This window comes from Callithrix jacchus, chromosome 1 (genome assembly GCF_049354715.1).
Source record: "Callithrix jacchus isolate 240 chromosome 1, calJac240_pri, whole genome shotgun sequence".
NCBI lineage: Eukaryota > Metazoa > Chordata > Mammalia > Primates > Cebidae > Callithrix > Callithrix jacchus.
In genome coordinates, this window is record NC_133502.1 from 121,666,131 (window position 1) to 121,685,251 (window position 19,121).

Consider the following 19,121-nt stretch of genomic DNA (forward strand, 5'->3'; position numbering starts at 1 on the left):
GCATGAGTGCTGGGACCTTAATTCCTTCCTTTTTCCCTTTCCTCATTCAGTCAAGGGGTGATGGTAAATGGCTATAAAGCTTGTTTTATTGAACTAACATCTAATAAGCTGAGTTCTCTGAATTAGGTCTACTCAGAAAAGAAGTTGTAGAACTTAAACACCTATGCCCACTGGAAATGTACAGAAAAGGCTGCATGAGGGCCTTTTCTCAAACTAAAGAAAGGAATGCCCTATTAACAGACTTTCTACTCTTTTATTAATAGTTCATTTTTAGTATCTGTGTTTTCTTCTGTTAATTGCCATTTTCATCCTTTTAATTTTGTATAATTGCCTACCATTTAAAACCCTTCCTGTTTCAGTAAGTATCTGGTTATTCATACTCAACAATATTTGAACAATTTGGTATAACAAATAAAATATACCATAGAGAAGAAAAAAGTGTACATTTGCTTGGAATAACACAACAAAAAGCACAGCCATCACAATCATCAATCGTCCACATTACACACGAATTGAGCTCTAAACCCAGGGACTTCAGGATGGGATGAAACGCCTAGGAAGTTCCCAGCTTTCCTTCTGTCTATCACTCTCTGCCAGTGAAGACTGAAAGCATGACTTACCTTCCTAAGTGTGCCAAGGCAAAGTCTAACAGAATCTCCTTTGGTCATTTTAAATCCTGTTTTAAGGCTAAACAAATGTCCAAGCTACAACCCAGGATAAAGAAGCACAACCTCGTCTGGGCATGGCGACTCACGTCTGTAATCCCAGCACTTTGGGAGACCAAGGCAGGTGGATCACCTGAGGTCAGAAGTTTGAGACTGGCCTGGCCAACATGGTGAAACGTCATCTCTACTAAAAAAATACAAAAGTAGCCAGGCATGGTGGCACGTGCCTGTAATCCCAGCTACTGGGGGGCCAAGGCAGGAGGATCACTTGAACCTGGGAGGTAGAGGTTGCAGTGAGCTGAGATCATGCCACTGCACTCCAGCCTGGCAATAGAGCAAGACTTTCTCTCAAAAAAAAAAAAAAAAAAAAAGAATCACAGCCTGAATGACTGTCCCAGGTGACAGCTTGGAAGCCCAACCTGGGTGTAATCACCAGCTCAAATGTGAAGTACCTGTGTTGTTTTATTGCAACACATCCAACAAAGATATGTAACAAAGCAGTCTTAGCATCATCTCCAGGTCATTCCCAAAAAAGGGGGGCTACTGTCAGAAAAGCTAAAAGTGGCTGGAAGGCTAGAGACTGTTAGCAGCAGGAAAAGGAAAGCTGGGAACTTCCTAGGCATTTTATCCCAACCCGAAGTCCCTGGGTTTAGACCTCAATTTGTGTGTAATGTTAATGATTGATGATTGTGATGGCTGTCATTAACAAAAGGCTATAACAAGAGGCCAGTTGGTGGCTGGCTGGCTGCTAGAGGCCACGTGGAGGAAGAAATTTGCTGGCCTTGGAATAGGAGTCTTTTCCTTTGGGCTAAGCTTTAAAGAGTCTTCCTTTGGAGGGCAGAAGATGGCTCAAATAATAAAGAAACCAACTTTATGAAAAAACAGGTGAGAAAGGAACAAGATGAAATTAAATCTATTATGCTTCCTAAGATTTTGGTAGACTTCCAAGGACCAATGTTGGGGAAAATGCAAACTGAGCATCAAATGTTAATGGAAAAATCACTGTGGGGGATGTGGAAAAAGAAAGTTAATCTGGAAGGAAAAATGGAAAAATGCTGAGTGTGTGGGCTTCCCAGTGGCTTGTGTAAGAGCCACAGAAATGGATTCCAAATCTAGAAGATTCTGTTGACCTGGCATTGACCTGTTGCTCCATGACCTGATGGGGGACACAGGGTTTTAGCATCAGTTATTGAGATTTTGTGCTCCCTCAGTCACCCCATGCTACCCAACAGTGATCATACAGCCAAGGATTATTTTGATAATCAAAATCGCAGATACCTACTATGTTTTATGTGTTTGTGTAACCTAAGTCTAGGGACACAGAGCTCATCTAGGAAGATGAGGAAGAGGGCATCATAAAGGTACAGGGCTGTACTCCATTCTGAAACTCTCTCCCCACACCCCCACATCATCTCAGTTTCTGCTTAAACAGCAATAATAGGTAAAAATAGCTTTGATGCTGCCTCTCCACCCCATCCTCCCCATTCCCTGAATAAAGATTTGTAGAATTTAAGATGTGAAAAGTCGGAAACCACTGCACTAAACCACATTGAATCCAGTACTCCATACACAGATTGCCAAATGGCTGAAGACCAAGGTCTGGCCCTTAAAATGAATGAAGCTGGATGGCTAAAAGAGCATCGCAACAGAAATCTTTGTTCTACAAGTGAGCTGAACCTACCCAGATGGTCCTGACTGTAAGGCCTATGGCATCTTTTCTGAGAGCCATAATTTTGTTGACAAGGAACACCATGCTGCTATTTTTAAAAGAAGCATCCATCTTTCTGACAGCTAGTCAGCAAATCACTTTTTATGGTCAAATTTTGCATGACTTGGCCTTAGGAAGATCACCTGGGTGAGAAAGGGTAGAAGAATGTGTTCTTCGTCCTACTGAATAAAAGCTATGCATAAATCTCAGACAAAAATTAGAGAAAAAAGAATCCTCACAGCACTAAAATGTCAGAATATACATTTCCTAATTGATTAATGAGCACCATAAATATTTACACAATCTGCTGATACACCTAACTTGTAGGGGGAATATGGGAACGGGGGGAAAAAAAGACAGATAAATATTAAAAGGTATTCTTAAATAATTATGCTGTAATCATTTTTTAAAAATCTGTTTTTCTGAAATAAAGGATTCTGTCTCTTTTTGGAGAAGCCATTTAAAAGACAAATTAAAGAGAGTTTAGTTCCGTCACTATAGTGGTTCATTATCACCACTAATCGCCATGGTCCCCTAGAGTTTGCCAAATAGAATTTTGGACAAATTGAGATTTGTTTATTTAATAATGTAGAAGAAATCAGGAAATAGTTGGTGTCTTAAGACTTTAAATGAACATATGCCTTCAATCTGGGTTTTAAGAAGTTTTTGTATTAAACGTAACTTCAGACACAGAAATAAAAAGCAAAAAGAGAAATGTTTTTCTCTTTTAATAAAGAAAAATATAAAGGCTCCAACATATTATTAAAATGACTTTGCTTTTAATTTCAGCATGGAAGTGCTCTGTTTAAAACTATTAATAGTTTATTAACATAAATCTTTACTAAGAGAAGAAAAAAATGAGATGGAAAACTTTCAAGGCTGGAACGAGCTCTTATTTTCCATTTAATATTTGGGTAGGAACAATTCTTGGAAATGATCACAAACGCAATAATTACTGGCTTAATCCTAAATAGATTTGCAGCCGTTCCTTTTCATGTTATTTTTGGCATGCTGGCTGTGGCATGCTGTAATGTTGACATAACTGGTTTCTCAGAAAACAAGATTTGTGACAATTTGCTCCATTTTGCTCCAAAGACAATCAATCTGAGGCTTTCAAAGCAGGGCTAAAAATGCACACACATCTCCCCCCTCGCAGCTGCTTCTTGTTTAACATTGTCAAATTTTCTTAATTAAAATTTGAGATTTTATGCTTGACTTCCTCTTCCCTTCCTCTAAAGCTCAGATGACACTTCGCCTTTTTTAGCTATATGGAAGTCTTTAAAAAGCCAGACAAAGGCCCTAATTGTTTTATCAGAAGACCTCATTTTTTTTTTTTTTTTTTTTTTGAGATTTGTATTTTTAGTAGAGATGGGGTTTCACCATGTTGACCAGGATGGTCTGGATCTCTTGACCTTGTGATCCACCCGCCTCGGCCTCCCAAAGTGCTGGGATTACAGGCTTGAGCCACTGCACCCAGCCCCAGAAGACCTCATTTTTAAGTTTGTGCTTGGTATTTTTCATCTATAATATATTTTATCCGATCTGAATCTTAGCAGGCTTAATTCAGCTTTGAGGGGGAACAGAACATGTATTTCACCCAAAATCATAATTACTGATGAAATATCAGAGGCATTTCCTGAGGTTTTCTCATAAGTCTTCAGTCACATGGCTTTTGATGCCATCTGTATACCAAAGACTCACAACATTTTATCTCAACCCAAGCCTCTCTCCCAAATTCCAGTGTCATTTATGTAATTGCCCTCTCAACATCAAGATGTCTTATAAGATCCTTAATAAGGATTTTACGCTCATTAAAATCCAAAATGACTTCTGAGCATTCCTCCAAAACATGCTCAGTCTGCCACTTTGCCCATCTCAGCTGATGCAACTCCACCCTTCTGATTATTCAGGCCCAAACCCCAGACATCACATCCTCTGGTCTGGGTCACTGTGATGGCCTCATCTCCTGCTTTTACCTCATCCATCTCATCCTACCCTCAATATGCAGTCTTTTCAAAACATGTTAGCCCATGCCCCTCCTTTGCTAAAAACTGCAATGGTTCCTTGTTTCAGTCAGAGTAAAAGTCAAAGTTTTAAAAATGGCCCCATTACCTTCTAAAGGTAACTTATAAACCTGCCATTAGGGGACAAGGTCTCTTGCTTTTCTGCATTTCCTCAAAGGAAAAGGCACTAAGTGGCTTCGTTTCAGATTAGCTTTTTAAAACTGTTTGGAGTGAGTGGCTTTGGAAGATGTATCTCCCTCTAGAGAAGGCAGGTTTGATTACTGTTCAGTGTGCAGCAAAGAAAATGTCTCTCTTCTGAGCAAAGGGCAAGAAAGTTTGCTTGCAGACTGCTATAAAAGATTCAGGTTCCCTAAGCTTGGGGTTCCTCTGCTATGACACAAACCCACTGAGGGTGCAGCAGCCCCCTGAGCCCCTCCACATCACCCTGTGGACTTGGTTGGCAAGGGGTACTGACACAAATATGCCAGTTCATGCTGCTTTGTTATGCCATGAGTAATAAAGCATTTTTGTCTCTGACCCAGGAGTCTCATGTCTTCTGCCAGAATCCACAAAACTGTGCAGGCTAACCTTGCTAGCTAGCAAGGACGGTAAAATCTGACTCTAGTTAGTACTTACCACCTATGAGACTCATCTCCTGCTACTGTTCCCTTAGTCCCTTAGGCCAGCCACATGATCTCCTCGTTGTCCTCAGGACTTATCTGACACATTCTTTTCTTTTCTTTCTTTCTTTTTTTTTTTTTTTTTTTTGAGATGGAGTTTCGATCGTTACCCAGGCTGGAGTGCAATGGTGTGATCTCAGTTCACCGCAACCTCTGCCTCCTGGGTTCAGGCAATTCTCCTGCCTCAGCCTCCTGAGTAGCTGGGATTACAGGCATGCACCACCATGCCCAGCTAATTTTTTTTTGTATTTTTAGTAGAGACGGGGTTTCACCATGTTGACCAGGATGGTCTCGATCTCTTGACCTCGTGATCCACCTGCCTGGGCCTCCCAAAGTGCTGGGATTACAGGCGTGAGCCACCGCGCCTGGCCCGACACACCTTTTCTTAAAGCCTTTGTATGGGCTTTTCTTTTCTGCCTGAAATGCTCTTCCCCCAAATACCAATTTAGCTCCCTCCCCTCTGTTAAGTCTTTGCTTTAACTTCACCTTCTTGATGAAGCCAACTGTAACCATCCTTTTTAAAACTACGAGTGACATCCTTCCCTAACTCAGCATCCCCAGGTCCCCTTACTTGAATACTTTTTCTATACAAATGCACCTACCACCTTTACAGATTATTCAGGGGTCAGTGAAGGTTTTCTTAATAAGCCAGATAGTAAACATTTTAAGTTTGTATGCCTTAGGTCTCTGTTGCAACCCTCCAACTCTGCTACTCCATTGAGAAAGCAGCTGTAGATAATCTATAAATGAATGGACATGGCTGTGTTCTAGAATACTACTTATAAAGTAGGCAGTCTGCCTGAGGGCCTTAAATTGCCAGCCCCTGCATTATATAATTTACTTATACCATTTATTGTGTAATGCCTGGCCCATCCCATCAATATTAGCTCCAGGAAGGACACAATCAGTTTATTCACTAGTATATTCCAAGTGCCTGGAACTCTCTGACAGGAAATAGCAGCAACTCAATAAATACGTGCTAAACAAAAGTGTAATCAGGGAACATACAGTTGTGGATCACTTTTCAAGTAACCTAAACCAGAGTTAGATTCCAAATCATAGATGATGTTTTGGGGGTAACTTACCTGGGTTATAATGACACTTCCCCTTAACTATCTCACCCACCAGTCCATAGGGTAAACTGCCGGCAGCCACATTTGTTCCAAATGACCCTGTTCCCTTAGTCACAATTATTTGAAGGGAGAGTCACCACACCTCTCCCAAGCTAGGCCAGTAAAAACTCCCCCTATGAGGGCTTGGAAACTGTATTGAGAAAAAGAGTCACAGAATTTTAATATGTGAACTCAAAACCATGGATAGATGTGGTAGAATTGTACTTACCTGTCCCCTTGAATCTGGGCATAACCACAAGACTTGCTTAGTCCCGTGAAATATGAATGGAAATGATCCATGTGAAAATTCTGGGTGGAAGCTTTAAAAGTCAATGTGCTTTTCAACAAATGGTGATGGGACAACAGTATCAAGAATGAAGTTGAGCCTCTACCTCACATCATATACTCAAATTACCTCAAACTGGATAAAAGACCCAAATTTAAGAGTTAAACTATAAAACTCTTAGAAGAATACATAGGTATAAATCTGTATGAGCTTGGATTAGGCGATGGATTTTTAGATATGATACTAAAATCACAAGCAACCAAAAAAACCAAAAAACCACATAAACTGGACTTCACAAAAATTCAGAACTTCTGTGTAGAAGAACACTATCCAAAAAATGAAAAGACAAATCACAGAACAAAATATTTGCAAATCACATATCTGATAAAGATCTAGTAAGAAAACCAAATTTTAAAATGAGCAAAAGCTTTGTGTGGGTCAAGATGGCCAGGGGGAGACCAATGTTAGTTCTAGCTAAATAATTACCAGCTTGATTGGCTCACAGTACACTGAAGTTTATACACTGAACTAAACTATATTGTTGGTGCAGTTAATTAGAAATCAAGTGGCAACAGGAAGTCTAAGGTAAAGACCATCTGAGAGCACAGTAACACCAGGGAACACCTTGGGGTGGCTGCAGAGCAGAGAATACTGCTCTGGTCCCACAAATGCCTTCTCAACATGGAGTCTGCAAGAGGGCCTCGTAAAGAGGGCTTACGCAAGGATCTCTGAGAAGGGAGGCAACCTCTGCTCACAAAATCTGGGAGGGTCTTTGCAGATGGGAACTGGCAAGGAGGAGAAAAGCCTTGCAGGGCAGAAATCACGGAACATCTCAGGCTCTGCCTAGGTTCTCAGAATATGGAGTGATTTTAATAGCTCTACGTCCTCAATGCTTGGGAGATAAAAGCCCCTTGATGCATTGGGAGTGGCCAGACCAGGTGGCTCCTCATCTGCTATACTTCTGATGCAGCAACACCCTGATAACAATCAGTGATAAACTCAGAGTACTAGTTTAGCATATCTTAGAAGGATCTAAAGTGCTGTTGGATGCTCAGAGTACTAGTTTAGCATGTTTTAGAAGGGTCCCTAGTGCTTTCCACCCGGCTATCTTACCTACACCTTTACTCTCCCCTTCCACACCCATAAGATCAATGAGATTGTGCAGGTAATAAAAGTGTTTGGAGCCCAGAGCTTGAGGCCAACACATTTTCCACACTTGCGTTGGTCCCCAGGACCCATGCTGTAACTTCCATTCTGGAGTCTCTGTCTCTATTTCCCTTTCTCAAACCCTTGTCACCGCTGGGACTAAGGGCACCCACAAACGGGTTGGGCTGGTTCACAACAGATTTGAATAGCTTTTTCTCTCCAAAGAACATATATAAATGGTCAATAAGTATATGAAAAAATGCTCAACACCATTAGCCATTAGAAAAATACAAATCAGGCCAGGTATGATGGCTCACACCTGTAATCCCAGCACTTTGGGAGGCCGAGGCAGTGGCATCACCCGAGGTCAGGAGTTTGATACCAGCCTGGCCAACATGGTGAAACCTTGTCTCTACTAAAAATACAAAAATTAGCTGGGCGCAGTGGTATATGCCTGTAATCCCACTACTCGGGAGGCTGAGGCAGGAGAATCGCTTAAACCTGGGAGGGGGGGGTTGCAGTGAGCCGAGATCACACTGCAGCACTGTAGTCTGGGTGACAGAACGAGATTTCACCTCAAAAAAAGTAAAAGCAAGAAAGGAAAAGAAAAATACAAATCAACCATGACGGGATACCATTCATTATTTTGTATTTTAATACGAAGTAAATTTTGTATTAAAGGCAAAATTATAGCTATAAATAGGTCAGTGTTTGCCTGGGCCTTGGAGGTTCAGTTCAGAGATTGACAGCAAAAGGACAAGAGGGAACTTTCTGAAGTGACAGATGTGTTAGAAAACTGGATGGTGGTGATGGCTGCACAAAAGTATACAGTCACTAAATGTAGACCTGTGTTTTAAAAGGAGTAAATTTAATGGTATTTAAATTACACCTCAATAAAAGCATTATCATTTTTTAAGCCACTATGCAATTTGCCGAACTTCTTTCTCTTTGCCATGGCAATGAGTATCACCGCAGATGGTGAGGGTCCAGTGGCCTCCACAGTGCAGAACAGAGTTCGCTACTGACCAAAAATGCACACGTAGAGTGAGCAAGAAAGAAACTGTTACTTTAAGCTGGTGAGACGCGCGGGGCTGTTTGTTACTGTGGCAAATCCTAGCCCATTCTAATTAATACAGAAATCAGTTCGAGATGGTATTAGCTCAAGTTAATATTAAGTTTCATTAATTAAGGCAACAGGAATGAGTAATGTCTTAGACATACTGTGGTGTAGTTATTTGGGATTTGATACTGTATCAAATAGACTAAATTTTTTAGAGAATTGTACTGAAGAACCACCTGCACTGAAAAAGACTGTGACTTTTTGAGACTTAAAATGATCCTTTGGCTCCAGTGTGAGGCAGGAACAGTTGAGAAAGTTGCTCTGTTCCTGGAGAGGGCAATTTCTTTGACAGTCTCTTCAGATATGGCCAAGAAAAATTACAGAAAATAAAACATCTCAGAAAGTGAACCCAGGTGTCACAGAGACCAGTGAACAAGAGCACTACTCCAGGAAATGGACTCAAGGCCCAATCAAAGAACATTTTCTATTCTCAAGATATGGAAGCTCAAAACATGAGATTTCAGAATCATTACAGCAGACCAGTGTTCACTGTGGTATCCCATGCTTCACTTCTCTCCTTCTAAGTGGGAGAGTTCATTGTGTTTATCCCACTTCTGTTCAACCAGAAAGAGAGTCATTTGTGCTGTTCATCATCTACTTCTGGTGCTTCTTCCAGATACATTAGGGTTGTACTTTCCTGCTCAGTTGAAGTTAGGTAAAGCTGTGTGATTTGCTTTGGATGTGAAATACGTGTCACTTCCAGGTGGAAGCTGTATGACTGAGACAGCCAGTAAAAAGGGATCCCTGGAGAACCTCCGACTGGCCTGAGCACTGGGAGGAGTGTGCGCTGGGGTGGAGCCTCGGAAGTTCACACCGTTTGCGGTGGGGAGGAGCCTGGACTCTCCTGTTCTGGGGTGGTACACGGGACTCAATCTGTGAGGTGGGAAGCCTACTAGCAGGACTCTCACTTTGCTGAGAATCCCTGTTTCCCACTTTTTTTCTTTTTCACCCAATAATCCCTGCCCTTGTTACCCTCCAAACTGTCTGCGAGCCTAATCTTTCATGATCATGTAACAAGAACCCAGCTGTTAACAGAACTGAGGAGGAAGTCCCACAAGACCATTTTACATACACCATGCCTCTTTCCTCTTCTCATTCCGGATAACGGAGTCTCTGGCAATCCAGGGCCCTGTGTAAGGCTAAGATGGAGTTCATCCCTCACTGGCCTGAAATAGAGACGGATCATGAGAGGAAAATTAGCCTTTGCTGTGTGGACATATTCCTCCCATCAAGTCTCTTAAGGAAGCACAGGAGAGACAGAATAAATACTCTCCAAGTCTCTAAGGCTTTTCTATTCTGAATTGACATACTTCCTGAGTACCTCCCACATTCTTGCCCCTGAATTCCACAGACACCCTTTATCCATTTACTAGACAGCTGCTCAAGTTTTTGTTTTTAAACTAGCTTGAGTTGCTTACACCGAGTTGTAATTGATGCCTTTGTAAATCTATAAAGCTCCTCATGCCAAAGAACAAAGAAAAGACAAACAGGAAAGCATGGAACACATTGGGAGAGTCATAGTGGACCCAGCCCAAGTGGAGATGTGGCAGAGACAAGCCAACTGTTCACCATACCCATTGCCTCTTTTTTCCTGAGCCCATGGCTAGACCATTTCTCTGCCTCTTTTGTCATGAAGTAAAGCAGTGACTGAATTCTAGCTAACGGAACTTAACAGATATGTACCATCTCCCTCACACATCCCTCCATGCTTTGTCCCCTTCAATAGCTTGATGCAAAAGACCACAGTGGCCTCAGCAGATGTGTGATGAAAGCAGAGCTGCAAGATTGAAGGAACCTCGATTACTGAATCACATCGTGAAAAGCCACCCACTGACAGAAACAACTAGTTTGTGACGGACATGTTTGCCCTAACTCACACAGGGGAGGAGGGGAAGGATTTCATGTTGGATTCGCCCTTTGTGGTCTTGCATACCCCCTCCTCTGATCCTCCTTAGAGCTGAATAAAGTAGTGGAATTGTCCCGACTTTACAGCTGGGTAGGCAAAGTTCAGAGAAGTTAATGTCTAGGGAGGGGGAGCACATGCCATAATCTAGCCAGAACTAGCCCCAAATACAGAAGTCCTGCTTCCCAGAGCCTATCACTTATTCCACTGCGCTGTACCCTGAATGCTAAAGATTGCTCCTTAAACCGAACATGTCAGCAGCTAATCTAACTCTCTGAGCTATTAAATAAATTACAAAACAATGATAGAAAAGGCAATCCTTCCTTGAGACAAGTGTACCATCCCATTTATCTCTTCACGTCCGGGGCTTCGCCAAGAACATGGTAGAGAGAAGGGTCTTCATACCTGTATATTACAATTTAAAAAAAAAAAACCAAGAAACAAAAATTCAAGTTTATACCATATTGACAATTAAAGACCAGCAAAACAGATGTCATGTGCTGCTTCCACATGTAGACCAACTAGAATAAGGCTACAATTCCATCAAGTGTAATTTATTTAAATAACAATTAAATTGCATGTTAAGTAAACCAGTTGTAGCAATATGAAAATATAGAATTCTGAGAAAACCTGGCAAATTAAACCTGTATCTAAACACAGCTTATTCTGTGATACTAAGGAATGAAAAATAAAATGTGTTGACTTTCAAGTTGGGATGATATATTTGCATTTAAAAATACAATTTCTAAGATGACATCTGTTTTCAAAAACGTCTTAATGGTAAAAATAGGCTACAGGAACTGTTGTCATGTTGAAATTTTAGATTTTATATTAGCATTAGCTTACAAATCGTAGATGATAACATTAACACAAAATCAGCAAGAGAATACTCATTGGGAACAGTTTTTATGTTAAAAATATCAGAAGTTCACAGTTTTCTTCTTTTTTCTTGACTTACATTGATAAAATGCTTTGATAGCTACAATCGATTTCACTTAGTACCAGATCCAAGGCCTACTTGATCAGCAGATGGATGTTACTAACACATTCATTTTATATAGAACTCACACATCTTCAGTTTCTAAAAATGTTTTGCTCTGCAGAACTGTGACCGCTGAGTGGGAAAGACAGAAGACTAAAATGTAATGAGAAGAGAGAAAGATAAAATGCTGACAATTTTTACTAACAGAACATTGAATCATAAACTACATACAGGTAGCTTTGATGATTCAACAGGAAACTTCACATTGGTTTACAAAGTGCTATGGCCTCTCATTTTATTTTTGTTTAATACAAACAAAAGTGAAACCACACATTATCAAAGAATTCTGAAATCCTTCTACATGTCAAGTTAACAGAGGTTTTTAGGTGGCCAGACCACAAGACAGGTTTATTTTATATGTTTTAAGGCAAAGCAAAATCTCCCAAATGAAACATCTACAAAATACATTTGCTTTGAGAATAAATTTCAGTAATAAAAAAATACTTCTCACTTATTAAATATACATATTTGCCTTTACATCTGATTTAGCAACTTGAATCAAAAAATGCAAGTGTTCTAAGAACATTTGCAATTCAATATTTTTAAACACCAATACATAAATGAGTCAGTTTTCATTCAGGTGTTTGGATGTCAACAGTCAGCAAGAGAAAAAAAAAACCAGACTACTTATAGAATTTTCCTTAACATAATATGAGAATGCAACATATTCTTGAGAATGAAGTAATTTTTCTGGACCATACATATCAGTGAAACACATATGTTCTCCTTCTGCAAATATTAAATGGAACTCAACAGTGCTTAAGCTATTAAATTTAACCAACAGTCTAAGATTTAAAATATTTACCATAATCTCTCTGTGAATTATTTTCTTAAAGAAAAAACAAATCACTCTATAGAAAGTAACCGTCTACGTTGAAGAATAAATCACTTTGGGGAAAAAAATGTGAATAAAAGCTGAACTCATTTGTTATTCCTGAAATTGCTACCTGGACATTTGTCTACATTAAAAATAGGAATGACTTAAAAATGTCTACATTATCTCCAAAGCAGAGTGTCATACCTTCAAATTAGTGAGACCATTGTATTACTCCATTCTCGTGCTGCCATGAAGAAATATCTGAGACTGGATACTTTATTAAAAAAAAAAGAGGTATAACTGACTCACAATTCTGCATGACTTGGAAGGCCTCAGGAAACTTACAATGGTGGAACGGGAAGGGAAAGAAAGGCACCTTCTTTACAGGGCTGCAGGAAGGAGAAGTACTGAGCAAAGGGGGAGAAGCCCCTTATAAAACTGTCAAATCTCCTAAGAACTCACTCGCTATGATGAGAACAGCATGGGGTAAACTGCCCCCATGATTCAATTACCCCCCACAGGATCCCTCCCACGACATGTGGGGATTATGGGAACTACAATTCAAGATGAGATCTGGATGGGGACACAGCCAAACAATATCAACCATGCAGCACTTCAAAATAATATAATTCCTTTAAAAATGAAATAATAATATTCTTTATTATGCTCATTCTTTATTCAAATTTTTTGACTATCAGTCTGCTACACTGAGACAAATCTGTTTCTTCCCCAAATGGTGCCCAACAGACTACCAATAATTAAAACTAAGTTTGCTAGAAAATATTAAGCAACAATAAAACTGAAGCTGTCACTGGGATATGCCAGCATCCCTTACATTCAGTGTTTAAATTGGTCTTTCTGAAAACTATGAGATTAATATGCAAGGCGTACTGTATGTTAATATTCAACAAGCTTTACATAATGAAGTTTGTTACTAAAGTACCCTGATTTTCCCTATTAAATATCCAATCTGTCCGCATTCTTTTCAGGTAAATACAGTGAGGCAGCTGCTTTGATTTTTCCATGCAATGTCCTGTTACAGTGTTACTGTGCTAAACACATGTCCTGGGTACACTGTAACCAGAAGGGAATGAGGCGTAGACTTCCTCTGAAGCTAGATCCCACTATTTCCTCTGGATAATTCAGGCCAAGAACCTGCTCAGCCATCTCAGTCCACTAAACAGTCCTTGCATCATTTCTTTCAGCAGCTATGAAGTTACAAAATGACTAGAATGGACTTCTAAGAGGAGAGTCTGTCAAGATCAGATAGCAACTGCTCAACATAAAAGATATCTTCCCTGACGATAAATTCTGATGTGTCCTTTTCATTACATTTCAAGTTCAACATTTCAAAGTAACTAAATCTAATAGCAAATGTATAAAAGACAAAACTATCAACAACAGGCAGTAGAAACAAGCAATCTAACACTTAAAGACAAAAATATGTAAATAACTGAACTGGGGGAGGGAGAATTTGAAAAAAATCCTGCGTTTCTTTGGAAAGAACTGTATAAAAACATTGTCTATTTATTATTTGTATGTTGTTCTGTATATAGCTATCTATAGATACATGTATGTTATGAAGAAATAACTAGAGATAAAAATGTCATATATATGCATATCACTTAGGTATCATACATTCAAAAATATTAATAGGCAGCAAAAGGCATAAATATGTCATGTTATTTGTGTGTTTGTTTTTGAGATGACATTTCACTCTTATTGCCCAGGCTGGAGTGCAATGGCGCAATCTCGGCTCACTGCAACCTCCGCCTCCTGGGTTCAAGCAATCCTCCTGCCTCAGCCTCCCAAGTAGCTAGGATTACAGACATGTGCCATCACACCCAGCTAATTTTGTATTTTTAGTAGAGATGAGGTTTCTCCAAGTTGGTCAGGCTAGTCTTGAACTCCTGACCTCAGGTGATCTACTCTCCTGGGCCTCCCAAAGTGCTGGGATTACAGGCGTGAGCCACCGTGCCCGGCTTTGAATATATATTTTAAATAAACCATCTGCAAAATTATTCTCTAAGTGGTAACATATGTCTTTAAATCTTTATTTTATATATAGATTTTATATATAGCATGATCTTAGTTCACAGTAGCCTCAAACTCCTGGGCTAAAGGGATTATCCCACCTAAGTCTCCCCAGTAGCTAGGACTACATGTACACTCCACCATGCACAGCTAATTTTCTTGTTTTTATAAAGAATATTGCCCTGGCTGGCCTCACACCCCTGGCCCCAAGTGATCCTCCCACTTTGGCTTCCCAAAGTGTTGGGATTACGGGCGTCAGCCACCATGCCCAGCTTCTAAAAACCTTTAAATAGTAATATTGGCCTAGTTGAGAGAGTCAGTATTAAAACATTAGTAACAAAGCAATTGAAAAGGTTTCACTAGATTTCTCAGAATAATTTTATCTTAGAAAATATTAATCATGAAATTTATCTTCTCAAAGATGAGAATCACTCTACCATGACTCTTAACAACTGTACTTTGTAAAAAAGCAAAGAATGTCTGTAAAATCAAATTAAAATCATAATCTCAAAAATCAAATCTCTCCATCTAGTCCATAAGGAGGGCAGAATAATGTTCAAATATGCCAATGACATTGACTGTCTGCAGAATAAACATGATGAAATGAAAGTTTAAGGGCACTTAAACAGAAAAAGCAAACTTCACAGATATGTATGTGAAGCACAAATCAGGTTATCATAGCAGACAGCAAGTAAAAGCCAGAACTCTGGAAAGCAGGCCATTGGGAGGCCTTTAAGCAGAAGTGCAGTGCATATGAGTGAATGCTCCCTTAGCATTCAGCCCCATTCCCATATGTACTGTAAGTCATTCCAGTGCTCCGCAGCCATGTGTGGCGAGGGGCTACTGGGACTGGACAGAGCAGGACTGAGGGGAAACAACACTGCTTACAGGCTCTGCTTACAGACTCATGAGGATGAGGTAATTTTCTAAGATCCATTCCAGGCCCAAGAAATCACAATATCTTAGGGTATTAAAACATCACTGGAGCCTTCATTAACTCATTTTAACTAAATGTATTTGAATTTAAGATTTCTAAATACAGAGATTATAAACAGCAGGGGGGAAAAAACAGAAATACAGGGGGGGAAATGAATGAAGAATTAGATAATTCCAAAAGATTTTCCAATTGGTCACAAAGAACTTTTTAAAAATTATTTTTAATGTCCAAGCTGGGGGAAAACCCATCTATTTATGAAGATCAACAGACTCACTTTAAAAAGGAGTGGAATCATAAGTATTAACAGCAGGGATTGTTAGCGTCTGTCACAACTACCTCTAATAGTAGCTTTGAAGGAGAAAACATTCACTTTTATTTGAAATGGTCGGGGGGAGAATTTTTTCTTCACACATTCCCCACTGATTTGAAGCCCTAATAATAGCATCGTAGAGTAACCTCAAAGTTCAATTAGTCTAAGCTGCTAGGACAGGCAGAAATGGCAGTCACATTAGCCCTGCTAAACTCACCCCTTTGCAGAAAAACTGGTTATCGATTGTAGACTGTTGGATTTTCCAATAATGAAAAATCTTCTAGGGTGCTGATTAATCTGGAATTCAGCTTCCTACAGCTTTTATCCACTTGCCTCATCTCTGCTCTCTGAGGATGAAGGCAGGATCAGTGGACTTAATTTTCCTACATAACTTGGAAACTTCTTATATCAAGGAGCATAGAAAACATTAAAATATATGTTCAGATAAGAGCAGAGGCAGTTCACCTTTCATTCATTGTCAAGGGGAAATCATGCCTTCCTTGTCACCATCCCTACAAAGCACTTAAATTTATATAGTTACTTAAATATATACAGCACTTAATATACAAAGCACTTAAATTTATACACTTACTTAATTTTATATAGCACCATTCAGAACCCTGACTCTCCATTAGGAAAAAAAAAAAAGCCAATTATGCCAGGAACTACATGAATTGCACTGTCAAGACACATTGGCAACCCAACCCCATCATAAATGTCCCTCAAAAACTAGATCAAACTGTCACTTCAGTATTCATTCTTCACAGAGCACCCTAATAACTCCAAAATGCAATATTAGCTGATGCCATAAGAAGCTGGGGCCACTACAATATTTTGGACATAGCAGGAAGCATAAATATTTGTAGCATTTTGATATTATAGGAGTACTAAAAGATCCACTGGATATACTGTCCATGGTATCAGGCAACTATACAAAGAATAGGAAATAACAATAAAATAAAATATAAATAACAAAAGATTTTTATATGGAGAAGATGAATTTCTTTTATATTTGTTTAGTAATGTGGAGTTAAAATAAAAATGGCCACTCTAAGCTTAAAATTATTTCATTTTATACCCAAATGAGAATTTTTTTTACTGGCTTGCAGCTTCTCACAGTAACACAGTGAGAATGCTCAGTGTACCCACAGTCACAATACGGGTGTATGCTTCCAAAAATAATGTCACCAAAGCTCTTCTAAGAACTTCATAAACTTTTTTCCAAAGCTATACACAAATAATATTTAATGTTTTCCACTACTAATTATAATGACAGTTAATTTTATTTTCTATTTTGTCTGTACCTAAAGTTATACTGTTAACAATACATTGGTATCTACTGCCATAGTATCTGAACGGGTGGTACTCCGACTTGAGTTCTATTAATCATCTTTCATTGGATATACATCCTCAGTGTTGGTCAATAATCAGTACTCTAAGGAAAAGAAGCCACACACTGCTTGATACAGGTCCATGTGGCAGGGAACAACAGGAGCAAGTTCATATAACCTGGACTACTGTCAACATCAAACACATGAATACACTGAAACGTATTTGAATTTCTATGCTTCTTTCATTTTACAACACAGACCACAGTATCAGCCACTACTTATGTGTTGATACTGTAATCCATGCGTAAAAACCATAATTATTCCAATAACTCATACTTTTGTATAGCCTTTTTCAGTTTACAAAAAGCTATCATATGCTTTATCTAATTGAACCCTCACAAGTACCAAACACTACACTGCTATCCACACTGGGGCAACTGAGCCCCCGAAAAGCTGAGCTACTAACTCTGTGTCATAGAACTATTAACCCACAGAAATGAACTCCTGACTCCCAATAGGTGGCTCCTTCTGTTAAACTGCAGAGGCTTCTGTGACAAGTTATTCTTCAAAACGGAAACAGAAATAAGACAAGGCCCAGATTCATCAACTCATAAATTGCCTTTCCTCACTCTGGATGCAACCTGGTCCTCATCCACAACACATACATGTGGGGGATGAGGGGCAATGGTGATGACTGAAAAATAAACCACTCCAAGTAAGAATGGTTTACATTCAACATTTTAAAGTTGTTTGTTGAAAATAAATACCTATTACATAGACTCACAGTTATAAAACTGAAAGAGATCTTGAAAGTCATCTGTTTTTTAATTTAGATTTCACAGAAGAAAACATGGTGACACACAGGGCACAGTGGACTCGCTAAAGGTCACCTCACTAACTGCTAATAGGGGAGCAGAACAAGGACTATCTGGGGTGTCAAGCTGTCTTCTGCTCCATGCCCTGAATCTGTTTCCCAAGGACTAAGTGAGGTCCAGGTATCTACAAGGAGACATCACAGTGCTAGAGAGATTAGAAAATTAGGTCTTACCAACATCTTAAGTGTAAAAATTACTGATACTTTACATATCATTTAAAGTAGCAGGAACTTTACTTCCTATAAGAAAAATAACCCATATATGTATTTTAGGCTCTCACTGCTAAGGTTAAGAAAAATTCCTAAAATATGACACTTTCTTCCCTTTAAATACACAGGAGGTTTTGAATTTTGTTACTATAATAGACTTAAGTACATTTAAACTCAGTCTCTCCAAAATGTCACCACCTTTATTCAAATGAAGAGTAAAAAACCAGTAACTGAATACTGCATCATCCTTTATAGATACAGGTCTTTTCAACCTATGAAGTACATTATGGCCCATCTGTGTTCATGTTCTCAGACTGTCTTTTTCAGAAGTCTTTTGAAGGTCATTGTTAAACTATTTTAAATGTAAGTGATACTTATCCACCTTCTGAAGTTTAAGTACTAGGCAACAAAATATCTCTGAAGTTTAACTACCCAACAAATCTAAAATTGGCTCAACTTATAAGCTAGTTGCTAAACAATATTAATTTCCACATTAAAAAAATAAATAATCTAATTAGACTATTGCATTTGCAAGTCTTTTAAATGACTTATTTACCCCCAATTCAAATCTAATATGAAATTATTTTGGGGGAGGCAAAATATAAGAATTTTCTAGATAATACAGAATGCCATTCCATAGGAAAAAAAATTGTGTAGACCAACAGTAAACCTCTCAGATGATAGAAAATATTAACAATAACATTGTTTTTTTGTCTCTTATTCACAAGATCACTTTTCAACTTTAATATAAGGTTTAATCTATATAGCAGATGTTGATGCTAATTGAGGGAAAATTCTATCCTTCAAGTTCTGATCAATCTGAGGAAGGTTTTCTCCAGAGGTGAAGAGCTGCCTGAATTCTGAAGTGTAGTCTGGATTCCAAGGAGTAATCTTTGTAGTTGTTCCTGAAAACAATAACAATAAAATTGTACAGTCAAAATGT

At 39.0% G+C, this 19,121-nt stretch overlaps 1 protein-coding gene across 1 annotated transcript in view; it reads right to left on the reverse strand.

The window, feature by feature from the left end:
- Positions 1–11,429: 11,429 nt before the first annotated feature.
- The window catches only part of TTC39B (tetratricopeptide repeat domain 39B), a 146,459-nt gene continuing 138,767 nt past the window's right edge, over positions 11,430–19,121 (reverse strand). Inside the window, 1 exon segment of the mRNA XM_017973671.4 lies at positions 11,430–19,083. Within this exon segment, the coding sequence (XP_017829160.2) occupies positions 18,993–19,083 (91 nt within the window). The 3' untranslated portion in view covers positions 11,430–18,992.